The sequence below is a fragment of the Podarcis cretensis genome, assembly GCF_951804945.1.
Source record: "Podarcis cretensis genome assembly, chromosome: 11".
In the NCBI taxonomy this organism is placed as follows: domain Eukaryota; kingdom Metazoa; phylum Chordata; class Lepidosauria; order Squamata; family Lacertidae; genus Podarcis; species Podarcis cretensis.
The window spans coordinates 46,968,161-46,991,426 of record NC_137180.1 but is presented as its reverse complement, the minus strand read 5'-3'; the positions used below and the strand labels follow the sequence as shown (position 1 = coordinate 46,991,426).

The following is a 23,266-nucleotide window of genomic DNA, read 5'->3' as shown; positions in this document are numbered from 1 at the left end:
ACCCTGAGCTTGCTGACACCTCCACCATTTTTCTTGATGTCTCCATTTCTGTCTGTACTCACTAGTTGCATTTGCAATTAGGGAGAGTGTGGTGTATGGGGTGTTAGGGGAAGGGTAGTACCTCTGTTGGGTTCATGTTGTTCTCCTTCTGGGGTAGTTTGTCCACCTTTGGTCCCCAAACTGCCCTCAGCTCTCCCCTGTGGCTCCTAGAATCTGTCAACATGTTACAGTGGCCACATCTCAGGAATGACTTTGGTTGACCAGCTGAACCAAGTGAGGGTCGCCAATGAGCCTCTAAACCTCAGTGAGTTAGGGACTTCCCCTGCATGCAAAGACAGGCTCTAGCGGATTGAGTGGATGAAACCGATAGTGGGTCCAATGGTCAAGAAGGCAGTTTCTGCACATACTGTTGAGGGAAGTGAGGGGCAAATGGGGCTCATCAACCTGGGAAGGTAACCCATCTAGGAAAATGCTGATCCTAAACCTCCGCTGCCTTGTGGGATATTTTCAGAAGGAAAGCCTAAGAAGTAAACCCTACGCAAATCCAGAGTGGATTTCCTAAAATGGTTGGGTGGTACCTTGTATGCCTCCTTCCAGCAACTCCTGCAGCCAAGCAGGTGCCAAAAGCATTGCTCTGCTTTCCTTTGGACCACGTCACCGAGGCTGAGAGGGAGGTCTTGTCTGGGCAGCCCAGGACCTCTCTACATACCGTCCATGCTTATTGTCCTGGAGAGGTCACTTTGGTCTGCTAACACAGCAGTGTTAGAGGCACTCACATTGTTGCTCAAAACAGACAGATGCCAACCAAAACCTTAACTAAATGGAATCTCTGTGTCCAGAAGGAACAGACAGAAGGCCATTTTCAAGCCATTTTAATTCACAATATACATTTAAAGCATATTCATTCAACGTATGTGTAAAACACATGACTTCCCCCAAAGAATCCTGGGAAGTGTAGTTTGTCAAGGGTGCTGGGAACTCTGTGAGGACGAAACTACAACTCCCGCGATTCTTTGGGGGAAGTCAAGAGCATTGAATGTGCTTTAAATGTACACTGTGGAGCAGTTCTAGAGGCATTTGGATGTCCTTTGTTTATAAAAGAGGTTGCTGATCTCAATCATCTTCATGTGACCCAACATGGCAATTCGTAGATTTGCATATTTCCCTGAATTAATGCACATAAAGCCCAATATACCAATGAATCAAGCATCTGTCAAAGAAAGAGACTTACCCCGCTTGGCCAAAAACCATGTATAGGAAGCCACAATATGCCAAAGAGAAAGAGCAGATTTGCAGATTCAGTCCCCCGGTCTACTCACAATTAGTATTGAATTATTATCTTTTCTTTTAGCTGGCTATCGAAACTAGAAACTGGGTTGGCCTTTCTGATGAGACGTTTATTTGTATTAGTTAAGTTTTAACAGAACAGAAACTTTATTCCCCAAATGTATGTCAAGTGGACTCGAGGTTATGGTCAATCAATGCTGAACACAGAATGGCGAGGCAACAGGTAAATACATCTTGTACTACAAAATGGCCCCCAAGCCACCTACATTAGACAGGATTCTAACCATCACAATATGCACCAGTGGGGATTGTGTGAAACCAGAATTACATAATAGCCCTAAAACTGCCACTTTCCGAAGCTCTGGACTTCCCAGGGAAGTTCTCTGAAACTGGAGAAAGCTTGCATCATCTAGACATATCTGGAGTGTGGCCTCCTACACTCTTGGTTGGCTTCTGAAGTCAAATTTACATCTAAGGCTGCATTCACATGGCAGCTCATTCCATTTCCCCACATTCCCTGTCAATTTCCACATTGCATTTGATCTTTCGCACAATGTAAGAGTCACTTCTGAGAATCTAATGGAAGTTTAGTGCTTATTTTCTAGTTTACTGGTTCTGGAAATAATCTGTTTGCAACCTCATTAGCCTAGAAAATTAAAGGAGTAAATATGATGGAATTGGGGGTGGTATATACTGGCATGCTGTTCTTTCCTGTCCTTTTCGTGAGTGAAGAGAGAAGCAGGCATGTGTGGAAAGGGCAGGGGAGTAGAGGCATTGTCCAAAGGCTTCCATTGTTGGGCCACACCACGCCCACTGGTGTGAGTGAACTTTAGTGTGACATGCTGGTCAAAAAGCCACAGCATGCAACAGGTTCTGTTGTGTGAAATGAATATTAGAACATAGGACAGAAGTAGTGGCATTATAAGCAGGAAAACAAATACAACATTCCTCGCATCTGAGCAGTGCTGGATTTATGTATAAGCTAAACAAGCTATAGCTTAGGGCCCCCCAAAAATTAAAGAAAAAACAACTGGATGTACATTTTCAAAATATAAGATAAAAACAAATAAAATAAAACCTACATACAGCAACAGTGTTTTATTTTGTGTAGGCTCCTATTTTGTTATGTGCAAATGGCTATTATATCCATAAATTACCATATAGCATATAATCAACACAAAAAACAGCGACAATTTGTTGTTGGCAAAGGACAGCTGGACATATAAAGGGCCCCATTACCTTCAGTAGCTTAGGGCCTCACCAAACCTAAATCCAGCCCTGCATGTGAGGAACAAGGAAGCAGCTGAGGGAAAGCCAGCGGCGACCTTGTAAATTTGTGGAGCTGCCTTAGACCAAGTCGTGCTATTGGGCTGTCTAGCCCAGTCTTGCTCACTTCAGTAGGTGGTGTCTCTCCAAGACCTTTCCCAAGCCTAAGTCCTGAGATTCATTCCATTGGAGATGATGAGTGTCAAACCTGGACATTCAGAATGCAGAATATGTGCTCAACCCGACCACTGATCTTCCAGTGAGGCAAAAACACTCAAAGGAGGTGCAAGGCAGAGCCAATGAGTGGGGCGGCCTGAGGAGAGACAGAAAGGCCCGGAGGGTCACATTTCGCCCTGAGCCTGAGAGTCCTGTCCCCTTGAATAGATTGCCAGCTCATGTCAGCTGTTTCTAGACTCATAGAGGGATACCTTTGTCAACTGGTAGGGCCGGCCCTGACATGCAGCAGTTGAAGCAGCATCCTCCCGGGGGCACTAAGAAGGGGATAGAAGACAAGAAGGCAAAACCTAGTGTCTGAAGAGTGAAGTAACAGTTTATAAAACTGTAGTAGGGAGGCATCAGTTGTGAACCACTTCTGACAGCAAAATGCCTCAGGTTGACATTGCCTGCCGTCCCTAATTTTACTGAATTCTTACTATTCAATATTTTTATCTTTATTTTCTATATTTTAGCATTCTAATCATGTCGAGAGGCACTGTCATGGGATTTTCATAAAGCGGCTTCTTGTGAGAGGAAAGGCACTCCACACTAGGACTGTGTGCATCTTGTAAGTAGAGAAGCTGACTTCCTTCAAAGGAAGGACACTCTACGCACGGCCAGAGAAAGTCAGCTAATGGAAAGCAGGATTGGCGTGGCCTTGAACCCCCATGAGCATTTTGGGCTGTGAGAAGAAATAGCCCTGAATCAGAAAGCTCCGTCTTTGAAATCCAAGCTGCATGTAGAGGCCCAGAACAAATGCAGCCACGGAAGCTGCGAACCCAGCAGTGACCCCCGAAGGCTCTTAGTCCAAGCAGCGTCCTTCATGTGCTACTTCAAAGTTCATTTTGGAGCATTTCATGGCCCCCAGTGTGCAGAGGTTGGCTGTCATCCTTCTGTGCCGAACGTTGAGGCAGAAGAGGTGCTCCTCACTTGGTGGGCACTGGCTGGGGATCAGGCAGAAGCAGGTATTGTGCGTCTCTGCAAGAGAGAAATAGGTTTTTGTTTCACTCAAATGGTACCCAGAGAAGAAAAAGAGGAAGAGTTTGGCTTTGATATCCCGCTTTATCACTACCCGAAGGCGTCTCAAAGTGGCTAACATTCTCCTTTCCCTTCTTCCTCCCCCACAACAAACACTCTGTGAGGTGAGTGAGGCTGAGAGACTTCAGAGAAGTGTGACTGGCCCAAGGTCACCCAGCAGCTGCATGTGGAGGAGCGGGGAATCGAACCCAGTTCACCAGATTACGAGTCCACCACTCTTAACCACTGCACCACACTGGCATGTTAAAGGCTGGAAATATTATAGAAGGAAGACAGAAATACAGCGTCTGGCTGGAGTCTCTTCCAGCCCAACTTTGAGGTGCTTGGGATTGAACATGGCACCTTCTGCATGCAAAGCAGATGCTCTACCACTGAGCTACGACGGTTCCCCAGGAAGTTCACAACTACTGACATTAGGAGCTGCCAGGTCAAAAATTAAAAAGGTGTCTTCTTTTCCTGGTCTTCTGGAGATGTGCTCAGCTCACCCACTGAGAAACAATGTACTAACTTGTGTTAGCTTATTATACTTCAAAGAAAAGAGTCGATTCTCTTTCACACGCCAGCCTCATTCTGACCTCTCTCCACACAGCCATTGTCCTTCCCTTTCTTGGCTGAACCGGTCGGTGCAACAGGCCAGCCAAGAAACATTTCGTAACCTTACGGGAAAAGCCATGGTTGTTTCTCCCTCGTTGCACAATAATTCTTGATCAAACAATCCCACGGGGATTTCACTTCTTAGCACAGGCACGCATTCAGAAATATACCAGATCGTTTTCATAAAACAAACAGTACTTTCCATTCCCAGCTGCTGCTGTTTGTACAAGATGGAACTTTTGACTGTGTGTTGGGAGCTGGAAGGGGATCACAGCTCTACTGGGACCACCCTGGGATTTCCAAGACAGATAATGTTCTTTTCCTCTATTGGCCATGGCTGAAGTTGGCAGTTGGTCGTGTTGGGCACTTGCTGCAGCTTAGTTGGTACAGCAACCTATAACCCAGGGGTAGGGAACCTCCAAGTCTGTGGGCCAGTCCACATTAGCCCATGGAACCATTTCTCCACACCCACCGACCCATCAACTGACATCACTAGTGACATCATCTCACAGCCGTGAGGGTGGGTTGGCTGTATACACCTCTGTTCCTGGGCAGCCAAATGAGCAGAATTTAACCCCTCACTCATTAGCTGATGTGCAGGGGGTTAAATCATAGAATCACAGAATTGTAGAGCTGGAAGGGACCATGAGGGTCATTGAGTCCAGCCCCTGCCCAAAGGAGTCCAAACTTTTGCCCAGCTCAAACCCATGAGATTAAGAGCCTCATAATCTACCAGCTGAGCTATGCCAGAGCTGCTCAGTTTGGCTGAATTCCATGCCATGGAAACTCCTGCTAAAACCAGGTTTGGCCAATGGAGCCAAAGAGGTTCTCGCCTCTGTTTTAATCAGTCAATCAAATTAATTGACTAAAGATGCAACTGTAGTTGCTGCAAGTGCGGTCACAGTGCTGAGCATTAGCCCAGAGCCACTGCAGGACCGAGGAGTCGTGCTTACCCAGGCAGCTCTCCCAATCATAGCATGTGTCGTAGCCACAAGGTTCTTTCTTTATGCTGTTTGCGGACATTTTGGCCCTTTCCTTGGCCCACCACAAGTCAGTGTCACTGAGGCAAGGGCCAGCATGCAGGAAATGGAGCGAATCCTCTGCAAGGCATTTTTTTGCTAAATACCGACAGCTGGGCTTTGTAAGGGTTTGCTCAGAAGCTGCATCCAGGACACAAACATCTTCAGAGTAGTGGCTGTGAAAACACAAAGAGAAAGAATTTAGTGGACAGGAGGAGGAGTGAACGGGAGTGGGAGGCGGGTGGTGCTGTGGATTAAACCACAGAGCCTAGGACTTGCCGATCAGAAGGTCGGTGGTTCGAATCCCCGTGACGGGGTGAGCTCCCGTTGCTCGGTCCCTGCTCCTGCCAACCTAGCAGTTCGAAAGCACGTCAAAGTGCAAGTAGATAAATAGGTACCGCTCTGGCGGGAAGGTAAACGGCGTTTCCGTGTGCTGCTCTGGTTCGCCAGAAGCAGCTTAGTCATGCTGGCCACATGACCTGGAAGTTGTACGCCGGCTCCCTCGGCCAGTAAAGCGAGATGAGCACCGCAACCCCAGAGTCGGCCACTGGACCTAATGGTCAGGGGTCCCTTTACCTTTACCTTAGGAGGAGTGAAAGGAGAAGCTAATTCTAGTTTTGTCCCCATATTCCTCCCACTACACAACAAAAAGGAGGAACCTGACAGCTAGTGCCGCCTTCTGAATTGGTTGCAAAAAAAGAGGGCAAGTTGAGGTTAGTGGGGCAGTGCCCTGTTTGCCCGAATGAACCAGTCTGTGATGGATGGATGGATGGATGGATGGATGAAAGGAAGGGCAGCCTAGGTTCCATCATCTGTAAAGGGGGACTGTAGAACAGCTGATTGTAAATAACCTGAAGCCTGCTCAGCACATTGGAGTGATTCAAGGAGACAATGAATCTAAAGTCTAGAATGTCCCTGGGCTTATCAGACAGCTTTATGAGACCAACATAAATCTGACATGGAGGCAGATGATGCTTTGTTTGTTCTTCAGAGTGTTGAAAAGAGGTACATGAGAAGCTTTGTTGCTTGCTGTGAGTACAGTAATCTCCTGCCAAACAGGTTTTGTCGTGGGTTTTTTTTTTGGGTGGGGGGCAGCAGGGTAGTGTTTCAAAAACTTATTTGACCAAGGATGGCAGTGGAACAAAAGAAATATGTGTTTGCATCAACACCTCTGTCATGCTGCTTAATAGCCATTGTCTGTTTCTTTATTTACATATGTATAGGGAATCCCACAAGCCTTGAAATCTCAATGAAACTTCCCACTCCAGCTAAAGAAGTTTAGAGCTATACATATTTCAACATCTTACATGTGGGTGGGGAGGGGATGAAGCTTTCCTTACCCACAGTCCTCTGTTGGCGACAGGCACACACACTGGGATCCAGCCTGCTTTTGGCCTGGCCTGCAACTGCCTTGAGCTTGAGAGTGACCATCTGGGGGGAAAACAACAACCAGCAAATCATGATTTTCATGGGGCTCGGAAACACAAATCCTATTGCAGATAACATAACATATGAAGCTATTTTATGCTGAGTCAGACCTTTGGTCTGTCTAGCTCAATACTGTCTGCACTGACTGGCAACAGCTCTCCAGGGTTTCAGGCAGAGGTGTCTCCCTGGACATGCCAAGGATTGAACCTGGGACCTTGTGCAGGCAAGGCAGATGCTCTGTCACGGAGCTGCAGTCCTTCGCCTGCACTGAGCATTGACAGACGTAGAGACTTGAAAGGATTAAGTTTGAATGTGGTATGAAATGAGAGAAGAAGACTTTGAAAAGACGCATACGGAGAACTGATATATTAGAAGCAAGAGAGCACAGCAGCAATGAAGCCTAAAGTCACAAGGCAGGAATGGAAAGGAGGACATACTATATCAGAGAGGTGCATAAAAATTGGTTTTGGTGGGTGTCCATTTATTTATTTGCTGCATTTTTATTCCTCCCTGCTCCTAGAGAGCTCAAGGCACCATTCTTCTTCTTCTTCTTCGATCACTCGTAACCAAGTAAGATTGTCTTCCATAAATATAGTTTTAACAGTGAGCCCATAAGTGACTGTGGAGGCCAAGTCTGGATCCACATGTCCTTCCAAGTGGGGAGATAGGCTTCTGGGTGGGAGTTGATCATGGTGAGGGTTTTCCTTAGTGTGTTTCTCCCTTTCGTCCTGAGTTTGAGCATCTTCAAAGTCCATGACACCTTTGGTAAAGGCTGTTCTCCAAGTGGAGGGCTCACAGGCCATTGTTTTCCAGTTGTCAGTGTTTATACTACTTTGTTTTTTAGATTTGCCTTGAAAGAGTCTTTGAGTCTCTTTTGTTGACCACCAGCATTACACTTACCATTTTTAAGTTCAGAATAGAGTAGTTGTTTTGGAAGACGATAATAAGGCATCCACACAACATGACATGACATATGTAGTTGTGCTCTTTTATCTTTACAACAACCCTGCAAAGACTGAGAAGCAATGACTGACCCAAGATCAACCAGTGAGCTTCATAGCTACATGTGAATTTGAACCTGCATCTCCCCAGTCCTGGTTTGGCAGATTGCTAGCCACTGAACCACATAGAATCAACTTGCTTCCCTTTACCTTTCTCACAGGTGAGCAGGCTCCAAACAGGAGGCTTCCAGGATGGCCCTTTCCCACAAGTGTATTGTCTGTGGCCACTTAGGATGTAGGTTGCAGGGCAGCTAAGTTGGATGGTTTCTCCAATGCTGTAGTCACTTTTAAATGGAGAAATGGATACACTAGGAGATGCTGATGGTCTGAGACAAGAGGATGCTGTAGCAAAATAAAATAATAAAATAAGCATCTTGTGATAAAAAGCCTGCAGGTTAAACATGCAGTTAAAGATCCACTCATATGTTTAGTTATCCCTTTGCTCCAGATTCAACTAAACAGTTGCACTAGCAGAAGCAAGAGCAATAAGTCCCACTAACACAATGGGGCTTTCCCCCTTCTCCTCCTCCCCATAAATTGGCTCTGCTGGGGTTGGGAGAACCCACAAAAGGTCACACAATGGGAGGAGGGGGGAATCGTTCTTTATGGCAAGGATTTTTCTGGCTCTTACGCTGGCAGTCGACAGGCCTCTGTGCCCACGTTTGATCTGGTAGGCAGAGAAAGAACTGATACCCCACAAGGTTGTATCCACTCAAACAGACAACTTCAGCATGTTCGCCAATAGCATAATAGTTCTTTTCATTCTGAAATCAACAGGGAGAATTGGTTTTACTCGCTGAACAAGTTTTAAAAAGTTTTGGAATCACAACTTGGATTGGCAACACGAAAGCTCTTCCACAGAACCTTTCTTAAGGATATCACTAGCCCTTCTATTTATTTGGGCAAATGCCATCCCATCCTTCTACACAAGTACTCCCAGGGAAGCTAGTGTATCCAAAAAGTTCTCCACTGTTCCTTTATCTGTTCAACAACCCTGTAAAGTAGGTGAGGCTGAAAGTAAGCCAATGGTTCCAATGGGCTCCATGCCTGAGTGGGAATTCCCAGAAGGATCTCCCAAATCCTAGTCTGATAATCTAATCTCAAAAAAACTAATGTTTTATCTCCTCCTGGATAGCCCAGTTGGTTATAGTGTGGTGCTGATACCAAGGTTGATGGGGCAGCTGCATAATCCTGCATGGCGGGGGGGGGGGGTGACCTAGTGTCAGGAATGAGCCAGCTCCAAGCAAAAGTTTGCAGCTAACTGCAGAAAACAGCCAGGAACAGAGAGGCTGCTTTGATGTTAGTCAGACAGAGGAGAGCCAGCAGCTGCATACTCCAGCTCCTACTGACCTTGACGTGGAAGCTGATAAGACAGTAAAGGAGATCAGACTAGAACGCTGTCAAAGCTTGCCGGAAGCACAAACAGGCGGGAAAGATTTAAGAGACAGCCTCTCAGAGAATGGGGAAGAGGTGGGGGCTGACACACTAAGTCCAAGGACTCAGCAAATGGGAGGGCTGCAAGACAGGAAGCAAAACAAAAGACATAAGAAGATAAAGTTCAGTTGCTTCTGGTCACACCGGAAGCAGTCTTCAGAAGGGTCATCTTGAGTAATGGTGCCGGAGGCTTTGTTAGAGCCATCCAGAGCGATCTGTTTGTTTTTGCAGTAAATCCTCCTTTTTCATTAGCTATGCTTACTGTGTTATCAAGCTGAGAACTTGGACTCCTGACACCTAGATGATCCTCTGCTTCCCTTCCAACTCTACAATTCTTTGATTCTATCTTAAAGGCAGAATGACAGTTGCAATGATGTAATGAAGAGTCTTGCTGGATGAGGTCAGAAGCTCATCTTGTCCAGCATCCTGTTCTCACAGTGGCCAACTAGATACCCTCAGGAAGCTCACAAGCAGAACCAGAGCACAAGAGCACACTCTCCTCCTGAGGTTTCCAGCAACTAGTTCACAGAAGCACAATACCTTTGACCTTGGAGGTAGACAGCATGGTTAGCAGCCATTGATAGCCTCATCCTCCATGAATTTGTCTAACCCTCTTCTTGTTGTTGTTTAGTCGTTTAGTCGTGTCCGACTCTTCGTGACCCCATGGACCAGAGAACGCCAGGCACTCCTGTCCTCCACTGCCCCCCGCAGCTTGGTCAGACTCATGCTGGTAACCTCGAAAACACTATCCAACCATCTCGTCCTCTGTCGCCCCCTTCTCCTTGTGCCCTCCATCTTTCCCAACATCAGGGTCTTCTCCAGGGAGTCTTCTCTTCTCATGAGGTGGCCAAAGTACTGGAGCCTCAGCTTCACAATCTGTCCTTCCAGTGAGCACTCAGGGCTGATTTCCTTCAGAATGGAGAGGTTTGATCTTCTTGCAGTCCATGGGACTCTCAAGAGTCTCCTCCAGCACCATAATTCAAAAGCATCAATTCTTCGGCGATCAGCCTTCTTTATGGTCCAGCTCTCACTTCCATACATCACTACTGGGAAAACCATAGCTTTAACTATACGGACCTTTGTTGGCAAGGTGATGTCTCTACTTCTCAAGATGCTGTCTAGGCCTGTCATTGCCCTTCTCCCAAGAAGCAGGCGTCTTTTAATTTCGTGGCTGCTGTCACCATCTGCAGTGATCATGGAGCCCAAGAAAGTAAAATCTCTCACTGCCTCCATTTCTTCCCCTTCTATTTGCCAGGAGGTGATGGGACCAGTAGCCATGATCTTCGTTTTTTTGATGTTGAGCTTCAGACCATATTTTGCACTCTCCTCTTTCACCCTCAATAAAAGGTTCTTTAATTCCTCCTCACTTTCTGCCATCAAGGTTGTGTCATCTGCATATCTGAGGTTGTTGATATTTCTTCCGGCAATCTTAATTCCGGCTAGGGATTCATCCAGCCCAGCCTTTCGCATGATGAATTCTGCATATAAGTTAAATAAGCAGGGAGACAAAATGCAGCCTTGTCGTACTCCTTTCCCAATTTTGAACCAGTCAGTTGTTCCATATCCAGTTCTAACTGTAGCTTCTTGTCCCACATAGAGATTTCTCAGGAGACAGATGAGGTGATCAGGCACTCCCATTTCTTTAAGAACTTGCCATAGTTTGCCATGGTCGACACAGTCAAAGGCTTTTGCATAGTCAATGAAGCAGAAGTAAATGTCTTTCTGGAACTCTCTAGCTTTCTCCATAATCCAGCGCATGTTTGCAATTTGGTCTCTGGTTCCTCTGCCTCTTCTAAATCCAGCTTGCACTTCTGGGAGTTCTCGGTCCACATACTGCTTGAGCCTTCCTTGTAGAATTTTAAGCATAACCTTGCTAGCGTGAGAAATTAGTGCAATTGTGCGATAGTTGGAGCATTCTTTGGCACTGCCCTTCTTTGGGATTGGGATGTAGACTGATCTTCTCCAATCTTCTGGCCACTGCTGAGTTTTCCAAACTTGCTGGCATATTGAGTGTAGCTCCTTAACAGCATCATCTTTTAAAATTTTAAATAGTTCAGCTGGAATACCATCACTTCCACTGGCCTTGTTATTTGCAGTGCTTTCTAAGGCCCATTTGACTTCACTCTCCAGGATGTCTGGCTCAAGGTCAGCAACCACACTACCTGGGGTATATGAGACATCCGTTTCTTTCTGGTATAATTCCTCTGTGTATTCTTGCCACCTCTTCTTGATGTCTTCTGCTTCTGTTAGGTCCTTTCCACTTTTGTCCTTTATTATGGAAATCTTTGTACGAAATGTTCCTTTCATATCTCCAATTTTCTTGAACAGATCTCTGGTTCTTCCCATTCTATTGCTTTCCTCTATTTCTTTGCATTGCTTGTTTAAGAAGGTCTTCTTGTCTCTCCTTGCTATTCTTTGGAAATCTGCATTCAATTTCCTGTATGTTTCACGATCTCCCTTGCATTTTGCTTGCCTTCTCTCCCCCGCTATTTGTAAGGCCTCATTGGACAGCCACTTTGCTTTCTTGCATTTCCTTTTCATTGGGATGGTTTTCGTTGCTGCCTCCTGTATAATGTTACGAGCCTCCATCCATAGTTCTTCAGGCACTCTGTCCACCAAATCTAAATCCTTAAACCTGTTCCTCACTTCCACTGTGTATTCATAAGGGATTTGACTTAGATTGTATCTTACCGGCCCAGTGGTTTTTCCTACTTTCTTCAGTTTAAGCTTGAATTTTGCTATAAGAAGCTGATGATCTGAGCCACAGTCAGCTCCAGGTCTTGTTTTTGCTGACTGTATAGAGCTTCTCCATCTTTGGCTGCAGAGAATATAATCAATCTGATTTCGATGCTGCCCATCTGGTGATGTCCATGTGTAGAGTCGTCTCTTGTGTTGTTGGAAAAGCGTGTTTGTGATGACCAGCTTGTTCTCTTGACAGAACTCTATTAGCCTTTGCCCTGCTTCGTTTTGATCTCCAAGGCCAAACTTGCCAGTTGTTCCTTTTATCTCTTGACTCCCTACTTTAGCATTCCAATCCCCTATAATAAGAAGAACATCCTTCTTTGGTGTCACTTCTATAAGGTGTTGTAAGTCTTCATAGAATTGGTCAATTTCAGTTTCTTCAGCACCAGTAGTTGGTGCATAAACTTGGATTACTGTGATGTTAAAAGGTCTGCCTTGGATTCGTATCGAGATCATTCTATCATTTTTGAGATTGCATCCCAGTACAGCTTTTGCCACTCTTTTGTTGACTATGAGGGCCACTCCATTTCTTTTACGGGTTTCTTGCCCACAGTAGTAGATATGATGGTCATCCGAACTGAATTCACCCATTCCCATCCATTTTAGTTCACTGATGCCCAGGATGTCAATATTTATTCTTGCCATCTCATTTTTGACCACCTCCAACTTACCCATGTTCATGGTTCTTACATTCCAGGTTCCTATGCAATATTTTTCTTTACAGCATTGGACTTTCCTTTCGCTTCCAGGCATATCCGCAACTGAGCGTCCTTTCGGCTTTGGCCCAGCCGCTTCATCAGCTCTGGATCTACTTGTACTTGCCCTCCGCTCTTCCCCAGTAGCATGTTGGACGCCTTCCGACCTGAGGGGCTCATCTTCCAGCGTCATAACTTTTATATGCCTGTTGTCTTTGTCCATTGAGTTTTCTTGGCAGGGATACTGGAGTGGCTTGCCGGTTCCTCCTCCAGGTGGATCACGTTTGGTCAAAACTCTCCACTATAACCTGTTCATCTTGGGTGCCCTGCTCGGCATAGTTCATAGCTTCTCTGAGTTCTTCAAGCCCCTTCACCACGGCAAGGCAGTGATCCATGAAGGGGAACCCTCTTCTAACACCATCCAAAATGGTGGACATCACGGCCTCCTGTGGGAGTGAGGTCCACAGTTTGACTATGCGCTGCATGAAGGACTTCCTTTTATCTGTCCTTAATCTCCCAACATTCATTGGATGTCCAGGAGTTCTAGAGTTATGAAAGAGGGAGAAAAGGTTTTTCTCTATCCAATTCTGAAGAATTGTGGGAAATTAAAATGGCAGCTCTCAGCTGCTCATGGAACACTGCTGGTCCTGCTGCTAACATGGATGAGAAATCCCAAACTAGAAGATTGGAAGAAATTTAGGATTTATTTACAAAAACACTGTAATTTGGTTGAATGTTAAGAAGGATGCCAGATCATAAACAATTGAGCACCACTAAACTAGACGTAATTTGGATGATAAATGAGACTGAGGAAAATATAATTTTTTTGGAGAATCATCAGACTAAATTAAATGAATGTAAATAAGTTGATAAATTGCTGGAAAAAGTTTTGTAATGATGCAAGTGGGAGCGGGAGACGTGAGGGAGTCCAAAGAAGTTTTGATAATACATTACGATATATGTTATATTGTTTATCACTTTTGCATTTTTGTATTTAAAAAATCTTAATAAATATTAAAAAAAAAAGAGAGAAATCCCAAACTGGTCCACTAAGGCAACAAGGGGCCCTTCAGAGGCCTCTCAGGCATCTCTTTGCTGAAGACAGGATCAAGAGTAAGGTAGGCATTGAGATAAAGGCGTTTACCCATTTAGAGAGAGACAAGCTCCAACACTCACCCTGATGAACCCATGTTCTGGAGGGTCTGGTTTGAGGCATCCAGAGTCAGGCTGCTCAACCAAAATATCCCTCTCCCTTTTCTCGTCACCATCATTGAGACACAAGGCCCCCCTAGAAGAAAAGAACCACTGAATACATGCAACCTTTATTTGCTTACTGCTTACTAGAACCACCAGAAAGACTCTAGGGCTCTTCCAGGTTCTTAAATATTAATTTAAATAATTGTCACACCAGTCTCCAGTAACCTTCATTCTAAGGAAACCAAAAACAAGGTAGGTGCTTCCTGCCAAAAAAATCCTCTCACTGCTCAGAGATTTGGGTGGACATAAGAATACTGTCTTCACTGAGGAGCAATCACATTTCAGGGTTCTGGAGTTCTGTCTGGAGATACCAGGGATCGAATCTGAGATGTAAAAAGGCATCATTTTCCATTGTCTCTTTATTTGTCACATGCAGCACTGTTTCCGTTCCACTATAGATCATCTTCTGCCAAAGACTACATTGTTTGCCTCGCTGCCTGCTGTGGTGGACTTATCTGACTTAATTATTTATGTAGTTTATGTAACTGGCATTGTAATTACATTATTCTACCTTTTAATTTCAGTGCAAAGGAGACACGATGCAAATTGTGTGTGTATTAAATGATGTATTGTTTGTGGAATGAAAGTAGCAACAAAACCAATCATATGCACCAGATTTATTTCTATACCAGACATGGAACAATTAAGTGAGCATTGGCAATTTCCACTCTTGGCTCCATTTTCATTGAAATTCTGCAAATATGGAAACTGCAGGATCCTGACAAATGGAAATCAATGGAGCTACAGCCCTTCCCACAATTAGCCCTTCTAGTTCACTCTTAAAGGTAAAGGTAAAGGTACCCCTGCCTGTACGGGCCACTCTTGACAGACTCTGGGGTTGTGCGCCCATCTCACTTAAGAGGCTGGGGGCCAGCGCTGTCCGGAGACACTTCCGGGTCACGTGGCCAGCGTGACATCGCTGCTCTGGCGAGCCAGAGCCGCACACGGAAACGCCGTTTACCTTCCCACTGGTAAGCGGTCCCTATTTATCTACTTGCACCCGGAGGTGCTTTCGAACTGCTAGGTTGGCAGGCGCTGGGACCGAGCAGCGGGAGCGCACCCCGCCGCAGGGATTCGAACCACCGACCTTTCGATCGGCAAGCCCTAGGCGCTGAGGCTTTAACCCACAGCGCCACCTGCGTCCCCTAGTTCACTCTTACCTGTCAGCAAATATGGAGAGGTAGCATTCTTCCTCTTGGGCCCGTTCACCTTCACATGGTTTCCCTCCATTTAGCGGTGAAGGATTGTCACACTCGCGGGTCCTATATCTCTTATGGGCAGCATTACAAGGACTCCATTGAGACCAGCAGTTCCAGTGACCATCCACGGCGACTGAAACAGATGAAAAGAGAAACCCCTAACAAGCCTGGAATAACCACAAGGTTCACTGAAATGTTACACAAGGTGAGAGCAGCATATGCCTATACCCAGTGCTAATAATAATAATAATAAATGATGATAACAATAACAATAGCAATAATTTATTATTTATACCCTGCCCATCTAGCTGGGTTTCCCCAGCCACTCTGGGTGGCTCCCAACAGAATATTAAAAACACGATAAAACATCAAACTTTAAAAGCTTCCCTAACAGGGCTGCCTTCAGATGTCTTCTAAAAGTAAGATAGTTGTTTATTTCCTTGACATCTGATGGGAGGGTTTTCCACAGGGTGGGAGCCACTACGGAGAAGGCCCTTTGGCTATTTTTTTTAAAAATGCAACACTGGTACTTATGTTTTTCTAAGAGTGTCGTGGGTGCCAGCACAAAATGGCTACCACAGACAGCAAAAGAAGAAGAGGTGATGGTACTGGTGAGCACTGTCACACAAAAATTCTTCATCTAGGTGTTATAGTTGTATCTGCACTTCCCTGCATTTCTGCCATGGTATCAGGACCATGCGAAGCTGAAATGTTGTGCGGAGGGTTGTTGCACATTGTTGTATTTGCTATGGCATTGCTGTTTTAATATGTTATTATGAAACTGTTCTTGCGGTGGTTGCCTATGAGGTGCATCCCTTTTCTTTGAGCCCGATTCTTTTTGCGGAAAAGCAGCATGCAAATAAAATTATGAAGGACTATACCAGATTTGTAATCAGGTGCTTTCATCTCACAGTTGTCGCCATAAGTACCAGCCTGGCACACACAGAGGCATTCGGTTCCGGAGAGCACAGGCCTGCCATTGTTGGGGCAGGGAGTGCATCGGCACGGGTCAAATCGCTCCGCATATTCCGCAAGAGCTTTCCTGAGGTTACGCCATTTAGTCACCGCACACGGGAAGTCCTTCACCAGATCCAAAATGGAAGCCAGCTAAATGAAAAGAGCCTTGTGGTAACATCAAGTCCTAACAAGTGCTGTGCATCTTTATCTCAGGAACAGGGGACATGTGGTCTTCAAGATGCTGTTGGAAGCCAACACTCATCACCACTTGCAGTGTTCAGGATGATGGGAGCTATTTGTTTAGTTCATAAAATTTATACAGTGCTTGATTGTTTAAATTCTAACACTAGAGAGCCAGTGTGGTGTAGTGGTTAAGAGCGATAGACTCGTAATCTGGGGAACCGGGTTCGCGTCTCCGCTCCTCCACATGCATCTGCTGGGTGACCTGTGGCTAGTCACACTTCTCTGAAGTCTCTCAGCCCGACTCACCTCGCAGAATGTTTGTTGTGGAGGAGGAAGGGAAAGGAGAATGTTAGCCGCTTTGAGACTCCTTAAAGGGAGTGAAAGGCAGGATATCAAATCCAAACTCCTAAAAAAGTGGGGGGAGGGGACAACTCAGAGTGGTTTGCAAAGAGAATAGTAATGTGGTTGGAGTCCAACAACACCTGAGGAATTGCATCTCTCCTTAGGTGCTTTACAAAGTTAGAAGGACACAGGGAGCTGCCTTAAACCAAGTTGGACTACTGTTCTACCCACCTCAGTATATACCCACCAATTGTCTATACCACTGGTCTTCATCTGGTGGGTAGGTGCCTCCTATTGAGTTGTGGGCTGATCCAATAATAATAATAATAATAATAATAATTTATTATATATACCCCACCCATCTGGCTAGGTTTCCCCAGCCACTCTGGGTGGCTTCCAACAAAACACTAAAATATAATAACCTATTAAACATTAAAAGCTTCCCTGAACAGGGCTGCCTTCAGATGTCTTCTAAAAGTCTGGTAGTTGTTTTCCTCTTTGACATCTGGTGGGAGGGTGTTCCACAGGGCGGGTGTCACTACCGAGAAGGCCCTCTGCCTGGTTCCCTGTAACTTGGCTTCTCGCAGCGAGGGAACCGCCAGAAGGCCCTCGACACTGGACCTCAGTGTCCGGGCAGAATGATGGAGGTGGAGACGCTCCTTCAGGTATACTGGATCCAAGGCAAGTGCCAAGAGGAACTCTACCACCATGCAGATGTCTGGCCTAAGATGAAGAAACAGGTCTCCCAAAAGGTTGAGGAAACACTGCCTGGTTTCAGTCCCGGCTTGAGATGCAAGGGGTTGAACCTGGCAGCTTCTGAATGCAAATCAGATGTTCTACCACTGAGTTACACAGCTCTTCACCTATCTCTTTAACTTTATTTTGTGACCAGACTATCCACAACCAGATTAATAAAGGCTTTCCCCAGTGTGAACTAAGGACCTATGTTCATCTCTTTGTGGGCTAAAAGGATACATTGCTTCATTGCTTCTGCTTTCCTACCTCAAAATCAACAACGATTGGATTGTCTTTGGTCGATTCCAGCCAATTTGTGTACACGGCATGCTCTGGGAAAGATCCTTTCTTTTCCCAGGCAAGTGCTGCAGCGTATTCAGACCTTCCTCCTTTTACTAAAGAGATAGACTTTTCAGAGGACTGAAGAAAAGAACCTGGAACAGATTTGAAAGGAGTGGTTTTTTGTTACCAGAGCAATGCTCAAATTCACAGCATCTATTCAAAATCGACACAGACGGTGGTTTGCAGAAAACCACCTGAAAGAATGAATGATATACCGGCTACGACAAACCTCCAGCCCATGGGCATAATTAGGTCTATTAGGTCTCTCTATTTGGTCCATGAAGCCATTTTGACCAAGCCATTCCCACCTGCTTGTTTCTGTCATCATATATTATGTCAAGCGTGAGTCAGCTTAGCTGAAAATGAGGTTTGTTTTGAAGGCAACTCTGATGGTCAGTGCTTGAGCTACATAGCAAGTGCTGGCATGATTATTGGCACTTGTGATGACACAGGGCTTTGCATGCACCAACTATCATCTGAACATTGACAAGTGCCATGCCCTGCAACTTGCCAGTTGATTGTCGTTGTTTGCAGAAATGCTGTTTCTTTGCCCCCACAGTTTAATCCCAAACTTTGCGAGCAGAGAAAAATGGGTTACCTAACATCACTGAATACCACCTTAGAGAATAAGAGAAAAACCCACTAAGTAGTCCAGTGAGGTCAGTGGCTGCGGAATGCTGACCGACTGTTGGAGGCGAAGTAATCAGAAAACTGGGTGGGAGGGGGAATGGAATAAGCTTGTCCTGAACAGGAGCAGTGCAGACTGCAGTATTACATCAGTGCACCAGAAGAAAAGAGACTTATTCACCAAGGAAGGTCACTGGGTAGCGGAGATGTAAGTTCATTTAATTTACATAGTGTATGCAAGATGCAGGATGGAGCTTTCCACGATACATTTCATTTCTTTACTTATGTTTCTTCCTTTATTAGCCACTTGTCAGCTGAAACTGTCGAGATCAAACTAGAGTTAAAATGCACCTGACACTTTTTAAATAAATAAATAAATAAATATGCAAATAGCATCTGCTAAGGGAGGTATTTCCTCCTAATGCAAATAGCAGCTACAGAAAAAATGAGATTTCCAAGGACAGCAGCAGAGAAAGGGCTAAATTCCTTGACCATGTCTGCTTCAGTTAAAGGGACCCCTGACCTTTAGGTCCAGTCATGGCCGACTCTGGGGTTGTGGCGCTCATCTCGCTTTATTGGCTGAGGGAGCCGGCGTACAGCTTCTGGGTCATGTAGCCAGCATGACTAAGCCACTTCTGGCGAACCAGAGCAGCTCATGGAAATGCTGTTTACCTTCCCGCCAGAGTGGTACCTATTTATCTACTTGCACTTTTTGGCATGCTTTCAAACTGCTAGGTTGGCAGGAGCAGGGACCAAGCAACGGGAGCTCACCCCATCACGGGGATTTGAACTGCCGACCTTCTGATCAGCAAGTCCTAGGCTCTGTGGTTTAACCCACAGCGCCACATAGTCCCTTACAGTGCTTTGAAATCATGAACATTTGGACTATTCTAGTGCAGAATTTAATGAAGGTTATTTTTTAAAGAATGAAAACAGCTGAATCCCTGGATATCAACATGATGCACTCCCTGCAAGTATTTGCCATCGGAAAAACAAAGGATATTGAGATTATTGCTTATTCTTCACCACGACACACTCTGAGACAATAGGATCGCTAGAAATCCACTATCCTTTATAGCTACCTTCATGCTTCTCACTCATTCTGTTGTTGATGCAATCTGTACGCACTTTCTTTTTCTTCCTGAAAAAGACACGCCTCGTTGTCTCTGTCCGGACACACTCATTTGCTTCTTGCTCTGTTAAACCTATAGCGGGGAGATAAATCATTTCCCCAGTACTTTAAAATTCGCAAAGCAACTTAGTATTCATGTTATTTTTACTTATTGTTCTGCCTTGCAAACAACACTGTGGGAATAGCTCACTGTCTCTTTCCGAAGTGGAGAGCAAATGTTGTTCATCAGAACTGGCTGAAACTGGTCAGTGCATCTTAGTGAGTAAGCAGAAAGGAGCAGCTCCTAAGTCGCATGTCTGGCAGCATTCTGCTATTACAGAAAAATAACAATATGTGCCTGGTTTGGAATCAGAATTCCAAAATCTTAAATAATACAAAATAACACAAACCTAGGCTGGTTCTAGACACATCAAATAAGTGTTTCAGGAAAATTCACTGTGAACTTTGTATGAGAAATCGTATTGGTGTCACAGTGTTATAAATGCATATAAAACGCATATAAAACGCTTTTTCTTTACCAATCTAGCTGAGCCCCTAATGAGTTCTAGGGGTATGCTTTGACCACAAGATTCAACTTGCATCTGTATGTGCAGCTTTAGGGAGCAGTAGGATCTGTTTCAATGGTGCTCTCTGTCTTTCCAAAGCAAATCACTTAGAACCAAATTGGATCCACCCAATTAGCTACAATGGATGATGTAAAAATGCCCCCACCTGCCTTTTTCTAGACGAGGATGAAATTGGCAGAGAGGATGAAATTTGTAGGTACAGCAGCCCATCCAGAATGGATTGCTTGCCAAATTCTAATCTAGGCAGATAAATCCACAGGAGTCTTGTGCAGCAAACTTTAAAGTATGTTTTTTCAAACAAAGGAAAAGTCTATACATTTTTCATTTCTATATTGCCAGAACTGGATGTGAGAGGATGAAGCATGCCAGAGTTCAGAAACCTAGCTGCCATGGTGTTCCTGCAAGGGCAAGATTTACAGGTCTGTGGTAGGAACACTGGGAGTTATAGGGAGATGTTGTTGGGGCAGAGAGCATGGAACCAAGGAAATGTCACACAAACACACACACAACCAAATTTACTCAGTTACCCAAGATGTCATTGGTCAGAGTAAGCATAAGAGATGAACTGCACTGTCCATAATCTAAACATTCCTTCAGACGACATCTGAAGACAGCCATGTTTAGGGAAGCTTTTAATGTTTGATGCTTTACTGTATTTTAATATTGTGTTGGAAGCCGCCCAGAGTGGCTGGGGAAACCCAGCCAGATGAGTGGGGTATAAATAAATTATTATTATTATTATTATTATTATTATTATTATTATTATTATTATCAGGTCCCCTGCCCCAAACATTTGGTACAATATTCCCTCATGCATATCCTATTTCATTATATCACTAAAGAGACTTCTGGAAAAGTTTGGTTTTTTAAAAAGAAATTGTTGCATATACAGTGGTGCCTCGCAAGACGAAAATAATTCGTTCCGCGAGTCTCTTCGTCTTGCGTTTTTTTCGTCTTGCGAAGCATCCCTATTAGCGGCTTAGCGGATTAGCACTATTAGCGGCTATTAGCGGCTTAGCGGCTAAGTGACTATTAGCAGCTTAGAAAAAGGGGGGGGAAGCAAAAAAACTCACAAGACTCGCAAGACGTTTTCGTCTTGCAAAGCAAGCCCATAGGGAAATTCGTCTTGCGAAGCGCCTCGAAAAACGGAAAACCCTTTCGTCTAGCGGGTTTTTCATCTTGTGAGGCATTCATCTTGCGGGGCACCACTGTACTCTCCCATCCCCCCCCCAAACAGGGCCATTTACTGCTGTTAAAATGGTGATGTGGGCTTATCTTCCCTAGCTAACTGCCACATACCTGAATTTCTCAGCTCTTCAGCACTGTATTGATAGAGGAGGTCATATGTGCCCCCCATTGAACCAGAAGTATAGTAATGAGTCCCAAAGTCATCAAATATCCGGCTGTAAAGGGCATAGTTGTACTCCAGAGGCAGGCTGTTGAGGGCCTGTAGGAAAACTCCAGAGAGGTACAAGCCTGACTGTTTCACTGTGAAATTCGACACAGCAATCACCTTATGGACTCTAATAAAGTTGGAGTTCTAAAATGGAAGAATTAAAGTTAGAGTCTGTTCCAGTTGCTAATAAGACACTTATTTTATTTTTATGGCCATTCTTCACCAAATGCTCCCAGGGCAGGTTACATAAAATGACAATGGCTTTAAAACAACATAAAATTCATTAAAACCATGAATTAAAAGCACAAAGCTCAACAAGATCACATGAGCGGCAAAACAGGAGTGCAGCAACATAAAATAGCAGGAGGGGAAACTGCTACTCATCCAAATGCCTAGGACAGCACCTTGATCGAAGGCCAAAAAAGTATATCAATTGCCACAAGATATACCTGGAAATGGATGGGCATTCCAGAACACCTTGGAGCCACCACAGAGAAAACCATCTCATGTGCTGCTGTCACTTGAATTGTAGTGTTTCTCAGGGCTGAATACATACCCCATGTGTCCCCCCAAAAACTTGGACATCCCATTTTTTTATCACAAGAGAACAGCAGCCATTTTGCTTGCTGCGATCTTACAGTGCAATGCCCCCATAATTAACACTTTTGGGAGGGCCATGATATCATGTGGTGCCCCCAAACACACATTTTTGGGTGCCATGCTTGAAAAAAGCAATTTTTTTTGCCTGGGGGGAACTGTGGTGTGAAATTGTGCAAGATCATGGCAACCAAAATGGCCGCCGTGCTCTCATGATAAAAAATGGGGAAGATGGCATCCAGTAAGATAGTGTCCAGGACTTGGGCTTCAAAGAGGTGGAGGGTATGTGAATACAGTGGAGCAGTTACAGGTGAATACCTACATACCAACACACACAGAGACACCCTAATACCTCTAGTTTATCAGTTGCCCAATTCTGGTTGAATCTGTGTCAGCACTCAACATCTGAGTTCACCATAAGTGGGAGTGATGGCTAATAGCCGCCAAAAGTACTCTCCCTCCATGATTATGTCTCTTCACCTTTGAAGACCAATAAAACCAGCCACCTGCGCCACATCTTATGGTGATGAATTTGTTGGTGAGAAACTTTAGTTCTTTCTTGGTTTTTGGTTCCTTTAATTGCAAATTACAACAATTCTGTCCAGAATGTTCTATTTATTACATGTTATCAGTAAATGGACAAATCACTAGCTCCGGCACCAACAATTTATTTATTTCTAAAATCTTTTCCCATTTACAATCCCTGGCCACTGTTTCTACTGTGATGTTTTATACAGTATATAAATAAATAAATAAACTGGTTTAAGAGAAAAGCATATCTCTACACTGCAGACACTAAAGTAATTATGTTCATATTTGTTTCACTTGGGAAAAGAATTTTTTTACTTATTAATCATATGCTACCAAGAACATTATTTTAAAAAATAAATATTATACCCCATAACACCCACACTTTTACTGAAACATAGACTATTATGAATTCATTTAGAATTTACAAGTGTACATTAGAAAGAAAGGACAAATGTTGCACCATGATAAAAAAACAACAACTCACCATGCAGAATACGCTTTCCAGAAAAAAATAGAGATTTGTTCATTCCATTTATATGGCACTTTTCCTTTAAAGAATTCAAGCCACAGTACAAAAGATCCTCCCTCCCATTTTATACTCATGACAACCCTGAGAGGTAGGCTAGGTTGAGATGTCATGATTTGCCCAAGGTCATCTAGTGAACTTCCTGGTCAAGTGGCA

The 23,266-nt window shown here is 44.5% G+C and overlaps 1 protein-coding gene across 1 annotated transcript in view; it reads right to left on the bottom strand.

Moving 5' to 3' along the window:
- Nucleotides 1-1,376: 1,376 nt before the first annotated feature.
- Nucleotides 1,377-23,266, bottom strand: part of LOC307226203 (complement component C6-like) — a 36,413-nt gene continuing 14,523 nt past the window's right edge. The window contains exons 8-18 of the mRNA XM_079994768.1: nt 21,360-21,600; nt 19,445-19,567; nt 17,661-17,827; nt 16,058-16,283; nt 15,138-15,309; nt 13,897-14,008; nt 8,481-8,613; nt 8,000-8,191; nt 6,761-6,851; nt 5,355-5,596; nt 1,377-3,747 (exon numbers count right to left, since the gene is read on the bottom strand). Of these exons, the coding sequence (XP_079850894.1) occupies nt 3,572-3,747; nt 5,355-5,596; nt 6,761-6,851; nt 8,000-8,191; nt 8,481-8,613; nt 13,897-14,008; nt 15,138-15,309; nt 16,058-16,283; nt 17,661-17,827; nt 19,445-19,567; nt 21,360-21,600 (1,875 nt within the window). The 3' untranslated portion in view covers nt 1,377-3,571. The remainder of the gene's footprint in view (nt 3,748-5,354; nt 5,597-6,760; nt 6,852-7,999; nt 8,192-8,480; nt 8,614-13,896; nt 14,009-15,137; nt 15,310-16,057; nt 16,284-17,660; nt 17,828-19,444; nt 19,568-21,359; nt 21,601-23,266) is intronic.